We start from the raw sequence: 15410 nt of genomic DNA, 5'->3' as shown, positions 1-15410 counted from the left end.
AAAATATCTTAGAACACATGTATCCATACTGAAAATGGGTTTGCCTCTCCACAGACTTGACTCGTAACTGGTTGTGGGTGACAGTGGTTGATACTTGCTTTGCCAGGAATGTTCCACAGTATGGCTTTAATATATCTATCACCATCTTAAACCAGATCCTCTTTTTTTCCTTTCCAGAGATTGATCTGATATCAAAAACTCAGAGTGTGTTCCTCCTTGTCCCATCTGATGTGGTTTCCCTTTATGCAGCAATCATGGAAATGGTGTGTAGTGGGCAGGACACTGACATCAGTCCATTCCTAATACCACATTGGAAAAGTAGCTCCAGGCAGTGAAAAAAGATACTGGGTACTAGTGCGTGAGGTCACACACTTTTCTCAATTACCCATAGTTTATCATCTTAGTACATATTTGAAAAAAATCATTTCCAATTTTGACTTAGTTTTAGTCTAGTTCTTTAGCCACTAAAATGTCTTTTTGATTTAGTATTATGAAGAATTATATATTTTTATAGTTATAGTTATATATAGTTTTTATTATTTCACAAAAAAATTATGACAAGGTGTCATAATCTAACTATGAAATTATATATTATTATAATGGGTAACGTTTTGGACTTTGATAGCATGGACCCACGTTTAAACACAGAAAAGTAGTTTATTTTCTTTTTTTCTCTAAAATATGCAGAATACATTATTTTGTATGTGTACATCATGGCAATTTTGATTTAGTTAGCCAAAATAATGGGCTTTTTGCCCATGTTTTCCTCATGGAGTGGCCTTCAAGTGTCTAGTATAGCTCATCACTTCCCAGGCCCAGGCACCAGTTGCTGCACAGTGTGAGATCGTAGATATGCTGCCTGCGGTCACCTTTTTGAGCCAAGGGAGAGGGGAAATCACTGTCTGAGGCTGTTGACAGAAAGCCGCACTATATCTCACTGGCTCAGCAGAGCTGTGAGCACTTTTACTGGATACTACTGTGCAGCTGACTCGCTGGGAGTGGGGCTTTGGTGCTTCATTCACTGTTTGGACTGTGGGCAGTGCTGCTACTCTGCTACTGTCTCAAGAACAGCTGGACTTTGGGTGACTTCTCCTGTCCAATGCAAGTAGGCCTACTCTATGCAAGCATGACAGAAAGCTCACGGGGATTTGGGGACAAGCAGTTTCTGCTAAACTCTTAATGTCTGTGAGCGGTGACATCATATTGACAGTTTGATCACAGCTGTGATTCATATTCTCAGAGAGAAGCTTCAAGCACAAAAAATACATTTGTATTCAAAAGTTGAGAAGGCACATATTTTATATTTTGTATTTGTGAATGTGAAATTCTGTGATTTTTGAATTTGTATTCTTTTGATCAAGAATATACAAAATACATTTTATGCACAAATATAGAGAAACACACACATTTACGTTTCGCATGCACGTATTAATTGACAGCTACCTTAATCCATAGGAACACACCAGAAAATGAAAACTGAAAAGTAGACTATATTAATTTCTGGAGGTGGCACGTCACCTGCATGATTCCTAGTTTTCTGGTTTTTGCCATATTGTGATGCCTGTAGCCAAAGCAACAATTTTCAAGCCTCCAGGCTAAGAGTCAGGTTTGTGGAGATGCATGCTCACTCACAGTGAGCTTGCATGTTTTTCTACCTTTTTTAGTCCAATAATTACAATTTAAAAAAACTAAAAATGTATTTAGTCTGTTTTTCTGGTTAAAAAGTTACATATTGTGGCTTTAAGAAATACATATTTTTATGTAGGAAAAAGCACAGCTTACATTTGCATGAAAGTAGCCATTAATTGTGCATGTGTAAAGCCAGTAGTGTGTCGACTTAATCCTTGTACCATGCATCAGAACAGTCAAAGCAGCTCATAAAATAAACTAACCACACATGTTCCTTTGTTTTTGTCACTTTCACTACTTGTATACATGGGTACTACCACCAGAGGGAGCCATATGCACTGGACAAATGAATGGAGCTTAGGTCATATGAAAAGGGTTTGAGGGAGTCATGTTGTTCACTATAGCTTTAAAATAAGAAGACTTAAGTCGGAGATTTAGTGGTAGGAGTAGAAAATTTGTATTACTGCAGTATAATCAAAGTAGTATTTAATGAAGAAAAATCTGAAAACTGCAGCAGGCAAAGTATTAGTGGTACTACTAGTAGGAGGAGAAGGGGAACAATCTCAAAATGACTGAAAAAGCCAAAGCAATGGTGGTATTATTATTATTATTATTATTATTATTAATAATAATAATAATAATAATAATAATAATAATAATAATAATAATAATAATAATAATAATAATAATGATGATGATGATGATGATGATGATGATGATGATGATGATGATTCACATAAATGAGAATGAGAGACATCCTGGCAACTTACACTAAGCACCATGCTTTATTAATGTAAAGCTGCATCAAGAAACTGACATTGTGCACTGATTCTTGCCCATGATGCTATAAGGGAAAAGTGTCCAGGAATATAGTGTCCACTTGTAGATCTTGCTGCTATCTTATACTGCTCAGGCCTCATGCAGCTACAGGACATGCTACAGTCTGTTTCCCATGACCAAACAAGGACATGAGGTATGGACAGACAGGAGTGACCACAACGTGCCAGGGAGGGAACCACATAGTCACAACATTTAAATGCAATATGTGATAAATAACTTTTTTCCAGTGTTTACTAATCACTTTTCAAACATCTACAAATCAACTTTTAAAATAATAGTTGTTGATGGCTTGTTTTATTTTATTTTTGTATGTATTCTTTTTATGCATTTAATTTTCTCACTTTTTGAGTGCACCGGGTATAAGAAATTAATTTTGAAACTAACAAATATAGACCTGTAATAGTGTGTAGTAGAGACACAGTTACATTTTTACATTATATCCTCCCTGTGTATATAATGTGACTGGGAGGGCATCTATCATAAAAATATGCCAAATAAATCAATCACTTTGGATACCTAGGCAAAGAAGACCACATTTTAATGCAAATAAACCAATAGACATTACTGAGGGTTATAGAAGAAGACAATGCAAAAATGTGATGATATATTTCTTGCTGACTTTTTAATTTTACTAAAGGGTCAAATCCTGATAAATCTGGCCTTGTAGCTCACCCTGCATAGTTTGATACAATGAAAAATATGTCACTCTTTTGTTTGAGTAACCTCTGTTTTAAATAGAAGCACCCTTGAATTGTTTAACTTTGGAACTTTGCAAGATTCTAAATTGATTGATATTTTTGTGGTGTTTTTATCCAGACAATACTTAACAGTCACTGAAGGTACTTTTATCTATTGTTTACTTTCTACATTTTAAGGCACTATTTTAGAGGACCACTCCAAACAAGGACAGCCCATTGTTTTGGGTATAAACAACTCTTGCACATTTAATTTATTGCTTAAACACTATATGACAGGTTTACATGTTTTTCTTATTATGGCTTGGTTTGGTTGGACAGTACTGGTGGTAAATATTTCTCATATTTTACATAAGTTAAGAAGCAGTTGGTCAATGGTCAGGTTTACTGTCGTGTCATATGACCTTCGACCACATGTCTTGGGCACTCAGGTCAAGAGAGCTGAGCTGTCAATTGATCACCACCTGGTGGTGAGTTGGATACGCTGGTTGGGGAGGATGCTGGACAGAACTGGCAGACCCAAGTATATCATAAGGGTCTGTTCCAGATCTCGGAGGAGGTTGTGGACATAGAGTCCAAGTGGTCCATGTCCTCTATTGTTGATGCGACCACTTGTAGCTGTAGTTGTAAGGTCTGCCGTGCTTGTTGCTGTGGCAACCCCCATACCCGCTGGTGGACATTGGAATTGAGGGATGCCGTCAGGCTGAAGGACTCCTATTGAGCCTTGTTGGCTTGTAGGAGTTCTGAGGCAGCTGAAGGGGACCAACAGTGTAAGCGTGCTGTGGCTCATGCAGTCGCAGAAGCAAAAACTTGGGGTTGGGAGGAAAGTGATCCAGGAGTATGGAGTCCAGGGCCCTTAGCTAAGGGATGTCTGGTCCCCAGAGCAGGAGATGTTCACATTACTAGCTGCCTTTTGTCACTAGTTCTATTCATTGTATTTATATCTAGAATTTCTAGGTGCAGTCGGGGAGGGGGTCCAGTTAGGGGACTACAGGATCTCATCTCTGCTCTTTGGAGATGATGTTGTCCCAATGGCTTCAGCGACCTGTGAACTGCAATATGCACTGGGGCGGTTTGCAGCCGGGTGTGAAGCGGCTGGGATGAAAATGAGCTCTTGTATATTCGAGGCCATGGTTCTCAACCAGAAAAAGATGGCTAGTACCCTCCATGTGGGTGCTATGCTTCAAGTGGAGGAGTTGGAGTATTTCGGGGTCGTGTACACAAGTGAGGGAAGGATGGAGCATGAGATTGACCTGGAGCATAAGATTGACATTGAGCAGCAACTGCATCACTGCAGATGCTTCTTCAAACTGTTGTGGGGCTGAGTCGAAACGCAAAGCTCTCAATTTACCGGTCAATCTATGCTCCTACCACTACCTATGGCCATGAGCTTTAGGTAATGACCAAAAGGACAAGATTGCGGATACCAATTGAGTTTCCTCCAGAATGTGGCTGGGCACTCACTTAGATAGGATGAGGAGCTCAGTCACACAGGAGGAGCTTGGAGTAGAGCCACTGCTCCTCCACATTAAGCAGAGCCAGCAGAGGTGGCTTGGGCATCTGTTATGGATGCCTCTGGGTATGTCAGATCAGAAGGAGGCCCCAGAGAAGACCCATAGGAGGAACTATGTCTCTCGGCTGTCCTGGGAACGCCTTGGGGTCCCACTGGAGGAGCGGGAGGAAGGGGTGGTGCATCTCATATCTGCTGCATATATCCAACCAGGAAGTGAAATCATAAATTTAATTGAAATAAAAAAATTAATAAATAGAACAAAAATTTAGATTTTTATGGAAATTAGCAGTCCAACTTGTCATATACACTTTAACATCACAATGTACTGCTACTTCCTATTCAGATGAAACACTGTCTAAGAATAATTTGTTTATTTACTAATATCAATGGCTACATGTTAGAATGATGTAGGAATGCCTCTTGTTTATGCTATGGCTAGGAGGTTCAATATGGCACAGTGACGCACACATTCCTGGCGTCCCAAAGGAGTGTTTTCTGAAGTAGGATTCTGGCAGTGAGCAAGGAAGCGGCCCTTGTCCTCCTCCCAAACGTGCTTCCTACTATTGTTGTCACATCCATCTCGTAAAAGTCCAGGAGACAGGCTAGCTGTGTCTTACTCTGAGCTTGTTTTTAAATTTTTATTAGGAAATATGGTGGGTGGTTCTAGTCGAAGCTACTACTGTAAGCTTGCAATATTTGGTTTTGGTAAATTGTTGTAATTTAGTAATATCTGAAGCTTAAGGTGTAGTAGTAACAGTAGTAGTAGTACTTGTAGTAGGAGTAGTACTTGTAGTAGTAGGTGTAGTACTTGTAGCAGTACTTGTAGTAGTAGTTGTAGGAGGCCTTCTCGATTATACAGAAATAATATCCACAATTATTTTAATCATAATTGATTATTTGCACAGAGACCTCGGTGTATCAGCTGAAATGAAAGTAGGAGACATATCTATATCACAAAAACTTTTTTTGCCCACCGATTTTGTAATCGGTGGGCAGCTTTTAGCATTATTATGTCTTTATCAAATACCATATCCATGCAAATATTTTGTCCCACACTCAGTAAACATATATTGTGTTTTTAAATGCAAAGGAAAATGTATTATGCTAATTCCATTGTGTGTATATTGTGTTTTCAGACTGGAATCTGAAATAGAAGCTCTTGAAAGTGAAGAGTCTCAGATATCGGCCAAAGAGCAGGTTCTACGGGAGCGGCTAAAAGAGACAGAGCGCTCCATTGAGGACCTGCAGAAGGTGAGCTAAACAATACATCTTATTGGAAGAATCAGAAGAATAGCCATCTGGATGACACAATTATTAAATTAGTGTTGAAAATGTTTTTTTCTATCTTCTTTTTCAGAGCTTGATGAACCAGGATGGAGGTATGAATCACACTTGATTAAGAGAACTAAATAATTACCTTGTCAGCAAGTAATATAGACAAGTTTTGGCATGAATGGCCTACTATTGCATATTTCATGGCAGCTTAGCATAGAATAACATGTGCAGAGAAAGTGTGTAATAGAATCACATAGCACAGAGTCTATTACTTGTTATAAAGTCCCTTTAAGTAGTTTTGAAGATGTGAAAATAATTGCACCAGGTCATTTATATGTAGATGAGTGCTACTCAAACTATACCAAGTATATGGTGTGTTATGGTATAGTCCTGTTTATGCCAGGTAATGTCCTAACTTTGACTTGCCTGGTGAACCAACACTACAAAATTTTCCAACACTCATTGTATGGAACTGGATCGTGTCTCCATAAATTGACAGGGACATGAACCAATCAAAGCAATGCACGATTAGTTTGTCTTACGGGTAAAAACAAATATAATAATATAGAGGCAAATCACAAAACTCTGTAAATCTAAGGTAAAATAAGTTATACATTTTATTCTGAATCGTACTATATATATATATATATATATATATATATATATATATATATATATATATATATATATATATATATATATATATATATATATATATATATATATATATATATATATATATAAGAGAGGAGAGGAGATGTCTTCTACAATTGAGAGACACATGCTACAAATGGATAAGGAGGGACAGACTGACCAGGCAAAGTTTTAAGCAGTAGGCCTACAGTCATGTTTCAGATCAGACTGAAATCTGGTGGTACTCTGAGTTATTTTTTTTCTAATACTTGAAAATAAAAAACACTGTTGTAGTTAATATGCCTCACACCCATGTATGTTATAGCCATGTGTGTGTGTGAGCTGTATAATAGTCTCGCTGAGGCAGGAGAGACAATGAACACAGAAGGTGCACCCCCAAAGCCACACCCATCTCCCCCTATGTGACACCCACACACTGCAGTGTGCACCCCTCCTCCCCTCTCACACACACACACACAGAGGCTAACTGCAGCTCAGCGAGGCTATTGAAGCTCACAAGGTCATGACGCTGCAGCCGCTGTAGCAGTCTTTATCCTGCTCCATTCACAGAGAAACCCCCATAAGCCCCTCTGCTTTGTGCCTGCACTCACAAACTCACACTCAATACAGCCACATACACAGTGCACACGACCACTACTGCTGCATAAGCACTGCACAGGTCGGTTACTATGGGGCACTGGCAGAACTCACCTCAGATATTGGTGAAATAAAATAACCAAGATGTGGTCATTTTGGATTAAACTTAATGAATGCATATTACTAGGTATACAGTATGTATTTCCCTGTTTTTATGTATTTTCAGTTAGCCAAATTATGTTTAAAAATCTATTGAATAGATTGAAATAGCTTTGTGTATCTTATTTTAAATATTGCTTTATATTGATGTTTTATTTTATTTCTTTAAAATGTACATTTTAGCTATGTAGATAAAAGTCCATTATGTAAAATACTTTTGGTGAAGTAACTATAAATAAATAAATACAATTTTCTGGTCAGGGGCCCATCACCTGTTTTTCAAAAATACCTTTAAAAGCATGCATCCTTACTGAGTGTACTTGCTTCTAAGATCAGACCTGTAATGGGGTGACAGTGGCGTAATGGTTAGAGCAGTGGTCCCAAAGGTCAGAGGATCAATTCTCGCTCAAGTTCTGTCATTGTGCCCTTACGCAAGACACAGCACCCACGTTGAAGTGTAAATGTGAAGTGTGTGTGAATGGTTGGTGGTGGTTGAAAGGGCCGATGGCACAGATCGACAGCCTCTCTTCCATCATTAAGTATGGAGTAAATTAATAATGCCTACAGTGTATCACTTGGAGAGGCTTTGTTGAGCCTGCATGTATAAGGGATTATCGTTATTATTATATCTTGGTATGGTGGCCTCTCCTGCTTGGCTCTATGGAGACAGATAAGCATAATGCCAACATTCCAGGAAAAGGAAAGACATCTCCATAGATGCAGGTGGGACACCCTCCACCAGAGTGTATTTAAATACCAATTATTATTTAAAATGGGGAATTCTACAATGTAATTTGTATTTTGCAATTACCAAACAACACCATAACAGAAGTCACATAATGAAAATCACCCAAATCATACTAAATTTCAAATAATTCTGGTAAATAATTCTTGTTGTAAATGTTAGCAATATGATGATGCAATAATTGCATCTATTTATTTATGTTTTTGTGCGTAGTGGTTATTTTTTAGCAGCTAAACTGAGTATCCCAGTGGGTGGAGTCTCTAGGTATGTTTGTGTAGCAGGACGTGTCTGTTGTTCTCCCTGTGTGTGCTTGTGTGTAGATGTGTGTGTGCACTTGTGTGTAGATGTGTGTGTGCATTTGTGTGTAGATGTGTGCGTGTGAATATGTGTGTGTGTCCCTCTAACTTGACTCTGAACATGTGCTGGTTTGCTCTGGCTCACTAGATGCTACAGGCTGCATGTCGGACCGCGGCCACCCCAGCACAGAGCAGCTCGTCCGGACTGGCCCTCTAGCATCTGGAGAGCACACCACCTCCAGACCTGGTAAGGACCTGGGAGGAGGGGGTAAGGAGGGGGGCACCCATGGGAGGGGGGGGCACGGACACTATAGAAAAGTTCTGGACACAAGCCAAGATGGATCATGACATGTGCTTTTAGGGAGCGCATAGGTGATTTAAAATATTTGCTTGCTATGAATTGACAGTTATGCATTGTACAAGGAATTTACTTTCTGGCCTACTGTACAATGGAGTTTAACACTATATGGTTTACTATATGGCTGTTGTAGTCTATAAAAAGCATCTCTTATGTTTGAGGAAAACATTTTTCAATTAACTAATTAATTTAACAACTAACTACAAACATTCACCTGTATGAATATGAGCTGTGCCAAAGTGATATTTCAGAAGTCTTGACTGAAAATATGTGCATTAGTCGATGTTTCTTGAGTTCATTTAAGGTCATTTGAAATTTCAGTTCAAATCTAAAAGACAAGAGGCATTTATACACAACTGTGGAGAGCTTTTGTGACAAACTTACAGTCAGCGTAAACATGTGCCAGCTGTAAAGGGCTGCCAGGTCTCGGACAATGTAATGAAAGGCTACTGTGTATTTAACCACCATTATAGAGTCAATGACTATCATAGTTAAAATGGCACCTCAACAACTTTGGGATTCCTTTATCTATGTTTTCTAGCATATTTATTTAATGTTTAGGTTCATATAACTTTTGAAAAGATCACTATGTTTCATCCTCACGGTTCACTCCCTCCACTTTCTCTCCCCAAACCCTCACGTCCTCCCCTCCCCCTCCACTGTTTCTAACACCCCACCCTTGTGACACCCATCACCCTCCTCCCTGTTCTCCCTGTCCCTTCCTAACAGCAATGTTTGCCATGGAGATCAACGTACAGCGTGACCCGCACACCGGGGAGCAGCGCGTCCTGTCAGCCAGCCGTGTAAGCCCCTCGGAGGCAGCCACCCGTGGGGTCAAAGTCTATGATGATGGGAAGAAGGTGGTGTATGAGGTGACCTCCTCAGGGGCAGTGTCTACCACCACCATGGAGAATGGGTGGAGCTCCAGCCAGGTGGAGCAGCTGATTCAGCAGGCCGCTCGGCCAGTCATCCACAGAGGGGACAGTATGAGGGGTCATGTGACCGTGAGCCCTGCTCCAGCCAAGCCTCCTCAGGCTGATGATGACCTTTCACCCCCCTCCTGCGCCCCACCCTCTATCCCTTCCAGTCCCCCAGCACAGGTCACCCTGCAGAGGGAACCCCAACTGGGCATGATGCCCCCGACCTCTGCCCCTATCACTACTCAGCCAGGTGCACTGCCAGGCCCAGACCCCCAGGCATCCACGGAGCACCCAGTCACTATGGTGTTCCTAGGGTACCAGGATGTGGAGGATACCAGTGAGAGCCGCAGACTGCTGGGCTTTGATGGAGCGGTGAAGGCTGAGGTGGTTCTGATTGATGAAGATGATGAGAAGTCTCTGCGAGAGAAGACGGTTACAGATATCTCTGCCATAGATGGGACAGCAGCAGATCTGGTGTCAGGACGTCCCGCCACATCTGAAGCCGTCAGCACAGAACTGTCCTCAGAGGGGCGTGAGCCAGACTCAGCCTCATCACCCAATGCCAACCAGGAAGCCACAGCCCCGCCCCCCGGCCTGACCCCGCCCACAGGTACAGACAAGAGGAAACGCTGCCAGTGCTGCATCCTCATGTGATTGACTTCTCCCCTTTTATTATGATCCCGCCCCTCTCCTCTGTCTGGATGGTTACTAACTGAGCCCTGCCTCTCTTTGCTCAGAGTGAGCGGCTGTTACCCTCTATTGTCTGGCCTTTGACTCACACCTCCATCTTTGTCACCAGGCCTAGTGTCTGCTCAGTTCATATCTTTCATGTTTAGTGCACAGGATCAAGTTGTGGTTCTGCTCCACAGTGCACAAACAGCTTAAACCAGGTCCATTCTCAGTGGTCCAGGACTATGGACAGTCAACCACTCTGATGTTAAACTAACACTTTTGCTCTAAGGACAATCAAACACTCATCACACATGTTTAGATGTAATGTATAAAGGTGGGTTTAAGAAGTTAGCATCTGGGTATAAGGTCGTCCTCATGCAGGAGATGCTATTGTCTTACCATCTAGAGTACATGAAAACCTGCATGAAGGAGAGTCTTCACAGGTGTTATATCTCCACACACTTCCTCCTGATGCAGACTGTGACCACAGCGGAGAGGAGACTTGTTGCCTTGGTTTCGTTATGTGCCTCTATATTCTTCCACATAGTTAGGATAACATAGTATAACTTCAGATTGAGATTTATTCTAGAGTTTATTTTAGTTTTAGTTATTTTATTTTTGAAGACCACTGGATTGTTTCGATGGGAACCTGAGGTTTAATTCTAGTTGATAGCAACTTGACTTCACTTCAAGAACCCCCTCATCTGTTTCTCAAATGTTTTTTATCCTCTATCAATTCCAGCTATTTCACTGCACTTCCTCCTATTCTAGTAGTTCCTCTCTGAGCTGAAGGAACAGTCAGGAGCCAACACTGTATAAAGCCAACTGTTCTTATGCTGAGCAATGTAGACACAGGACACCACGGCAGCTTAATAAGAACACACTACCAGCCATACAAACAACCGCACAACCAGTATAAATGAGGTTTTTCAAATTCATTTAAGGCCAATATAAGAGCAATATGCTCCAAAACAACAAACACTGCCAGTACTGCAATGATCAGAGTCAGGCCTACTTTAAAAAGGTGCTAATGATACAGCATGTCACCATTAAAACCATCTCAATTACAGCCGCCCACGGTGTCTCCTTTTGAAATGAAAAAAAGCTTCACTATGCTGTTCGGCTCAGTATTCATTATGAAATGTAATGCATTTACTGCATAGCAGTGTCTGTTCAATGGCATCTTATCTTTCAATATAGATTTAAAAATGAACTCAAAAACACAAGGCTGAAGTATTAAAGGTCTTACCCTGTGTACAACCTCTACTTCAATAAGATTTAGTCTTGTATAAAATCAGAATGATCTAAAAGAAGTATCACTATAGTAAAAAAAAATGCACATTATCACTTTTACGTTCAGCTTTAAATCCCAGGGCTGTTATTGGTCACTGCTGCTGTCAGTCAGTCCTGCTGGCTGTGTGACTGGCTCAAACCAGGCCGGAGGTCTGACCACGTGTAAAGAATATAAATGTATATAGAATCATAGAACGTATTTAATTTTTCACCACTCGAATCATAGACATAACTGAGATTAGAATGGGTACAATGTTGTACACATGTGTGAGTTTATTTGGATTGACTAATTTCTCTTCTTTGCTGTGTGTAATCTCACATTAACCCAGTCCAACAGTTTAACCCTCTGCTGACCACTGCACTGACTGACCCGACAGCTGCTCCTCCTCGAGACATCTCCAGAAGAATGAACTGCATGGTACCAATGACTTTAACACGCTTGCTTTCTCTCCACGCCACACTTTCTCCTGACACATACTGTCCATTTTGCATTCTGTCTGGTCCTTAATCTGTCAATATGCTTATCCAAAACACTATAAAAGAATTTGTGACACAACAAAATTTGGCAGGGCACAACTAAATTTGATTGTTTTTTGTCTCTGTGTAGGCCATAATAAATGTGTGCATGAATTTTGTATTCAGATATTTACAAGTACAAATTTCAGACAATTTTACATTTTCCCAAATTTATGCAGAGGCAAGAAGCACTTAATTTGAGATTAACTCCAAAAGGTACCACTTTATAATAACTACACTTTAATTAGAATTATTAAAGCTTGAACTCTGACTTAATTCATAATGAACAAATGGATTATTAAGAATGATTAAGGTTTAGTACCTAATTAAGACTGAAGTTAGGATTACTGTAAATTAAATAGTTACTAAGCCTGAATCATTCTTAATAAACAATTTGTTCATTCTGAATTAGGTCTATGCTCATGATTTATTCAGGCTACTTAAAGTGTAGGTATTATGATGTTTTACCCTACAAACGTTTATTTAAGTTTGTTTACTTTAAATATCAGGGCTGATGGTCAACATAGTTTGGGCTTTTTCGTGTATAATGTAAAAACATGGTTGACTAGCCCCACTGCCAGTCTTGCAGTACCTCTACCTGTCTGTAGGGGTCTCTGTTCTTCCTGTCTGCCTGCCCTTGTGGTTGTATGGACTGTTATAATGATAAGGAGCCATTTTCTACTGTGTCTCTCTCTATATATATCACTCACTCTGTCTTTGAAATAAAGCAGACTTCTCCAGTGCCCTGCTGTCTCCTGCCTGTTGTTCTTTCCATCTCTCCCTAACATTCACTTTTCATTGGCTGCGGACCAAACACACCATGAGCTATCTCTATCTGTGATACTACTACCCACTAACACATGTCTATAGGCTGCGCACAGGGATCAGACTGTGTTGGATGTGTCACCAGAAAATACAGAAATTATTTGGGCTTGAAGGGTGAAGACATTCTACTGACAGATTTTTTTAAGAAGTCAAACTGTGTCTGTGTAGTTGGCGTAAGTTATTCCACACATTCTGTAGATCTCCAAACATCTCTAATACTGATTTTCTCCTTAAGATAAAGAAATACACATATAGTATAATAATTTTCCATACAGCAGTACTTGGCGGCACTGTCGCATAGTGCTTACATGTGTTGTCTTGCACAATGTAACTTTTCCGGTAGGGGTTCCGTTACATTCTTTTCTCCATGGAGATGCTATTGTTTTGCCAAGAATAGTATTAAAATTATCAAACATATGTACAAATACAGGTGTTTATATTGCTCATAAAAATCTGCATTCTTAGTGTGAGTGTGGTCGCCTCTCCACAGATCTGACCTGTAACTTGAAGTTTAATTCCATACTGTGGAACATTCCTGGTAAAGCAATAAAATCTCCCAGGGAGCAAGTAAATGCCGTACCTTTCATCAAAAAAGTTACATAGTGCACCTTTTTTTTTTTTAAAGTACTAACATTTTGTTAGCCAAAGCTTGTTCTATTAAATCACACTAATCACCTGTTATCCGTAAAGGAAGGTCAGATGTGACGCTAGCTACCATGACTCCATACATTTATCAGAAACATTCTTAACCCCACCAGCAATATTCACCATAGATTTCACAATTAATCTGTTAAAAATACAGAAAAATTCTATGTCATGCATTCCACAAGCGCTTTAACGGTTAGATAAATCAGTAACATTTTGATTTAAAAAATTAGCCTGTTATCTAATGTACCAGTTTGTGAAGTTTGTCTATAGTCATAATACAAAGCAATACATTCAGAACTACAGCAGCAGGTTTTGTCAGAAGAATAGCCATACTTTACAGCACTCTTATATTTTAGAAGATTATTCGCTCCCCCTGCTTTCCACACTACCTTTTCAATGATGATAACCACAATTACAGACATAGACTTATTTTATTCACTGTACTGTACAACACAAATGACTCCATTCACTAAAGTGCATATAGAAATCACAAAGACCCTGCAATGACAGCTGTGGAAAAGTACAATAAAGGTACAATAATTTAATTATGTTTTATCATAGGCTACATCCCTTCACCAGGCGTTACCGTGACAACAGCAAATGGATGTGAAGCTCCCATTCTGACCGGACACCCGCACACTGCCATGGTGAGTCTATCAGGTTTTGAAAAGTATGCTTCTGAATGAAAGTGTGAAGTTGCCACACAATGAGACAATGTAAGAGAAGAAAGGAACTATAACAGGGTGTCCACAGTGTGAAGTTGTCCATTGGGTCGACTACTTCTGATTAGTGGCACTGTAATGTTACCTTACACATATGGTACTTGAAAGAATTTAACAATGCAGTTGATATTATAAGGGAGAACAGGCTTAGGCAACACTCTTCATTGTATAATTTGTTTGCAGCTCAAATAGTCTGAAATTTTATAGCCTAGACCTGATATGAATAATATGTCTTATTAAACCTGCACTATGTAACTTTTCTGGCTGGGTGTCCATCTCCATGGAGATGTTTATTGTTTTTCCAGGAATTTTCCACAGTAGCCTATAGGCCTATGGCTTTAAACATATCTCCCTTGTATTATATACATGCATTCTTACTTAACAACATGCATTCTACTGCGTCCTTGTGATGTGACCTGCTGGTTTCCATCGAGACGGATGGATCGATCGAAGTTTAGAATCCTAAAATGTCACGCAGTATGGCATTAGTCAAAACCATGGCATCTCAGAGAAGACAAGTGGCAGATCCTCAACCAGAAAAGTAAAAAGTGTACCTTCAAGCAAAGTTGGGAAGGGATATTCGCTAATTGAAATGATTATGAGACTTTTTGTAGCATTTCATCCAAGTTGTATAATGATCTTAACCAATAGCTGGCTTATGTCATGCAAATGCGGATCCCATCTGCTGACCAACATTTTTTTTTATATTGCAATAGCTCTAATAGAAATATATTCTTGATGCTTTTTATAACACTGCCCTGCAAGCAAAACCATGGCAGCTCAGAAATAAGCTACCCAAAAGTGCACGTCCCCCTGGCCCCGCTGCAGTGATGGTGAGGCGGAGAGAAGGGGGGCCATAGTCCCACACAGATTGTTCAGCTCTGAATAAATGAATGGAAGGGATGCGGGGAGTAACGTGATCCTCCGCTCGGCTGAATGTGATTGTCTGTGGAACAGGACAGAAAGCACTCCGGGGACCGCGCGAGCCCTGCATTATTCAGCGCGCGTGCCTCAAAAAAAAAAAAAAAAAAAAAAAAAAAAGAGTGAGAGGGAGTCAGAGATAGAGAGAGAACA

The 15410-nt window shown here is 40.0% G+C and overlaps 1 protein-coding gene across 6 annotated transcripts in view; it reads left to right on the top strand.

The window, feature by feature from the left end:
* The window catches only part of LOC117379311 (A-kinase anchor protein 2), an 80480-nt gene that overhangs the window by 32276 nt on the left and 32794 nt on the right, over window positions 1-15410 (top strand). For 4 of the 6 annotated variants that reach the window (XM_033976004.2, XM_055225621.1, XM_033976005.2 and 1 more), the window contains exons 4-8: window positions 5814-5928; window positions 6035-6056; window positions 8531-8629; window positions 9470-10270; window positions 14176-14261. In XM_033976004.2, coding sequence (XP_033831895.1) covers window positions 5814-5928; window positions 6035-6056; window positions 8531-8629; window positions 9470-10270; window positions 14176-14261 — 1123 coding nt within the window. The remainder of the gene's footprint in view (window positions 1-5813; window positions 5929-6034; window positions 6057-8530; window positions 8630-9469; window positions 10271-14175; window positions 14262-15410) is intronic. The other 2 variants (XM_055225622.1, XM_033976007.2) reach the window with 1 other exon arrangement.

This window comes from Periophthalmus magnuspinnatus, chromosome 12 (genome assembly GCF_009829125.3).
Source record: "Periophthalmus magnuspinnatus isolate fPerMag1 chromosome 12, fPerMag1.2.pri, whole genome shotgun sequence".
Lineage (NCBI taxonomy): Eukaryota > Metazoa > Chordata > Actinopteri > Gobiiformes > Gobiidae > Periophthalmus > Periophthalmus magnuspinnatus.
The sequence above is the reverse complement of the archived record's forward strand: the minus strand, read 5'-3'. Positions and strand labels throughout refer to the sequence as shown.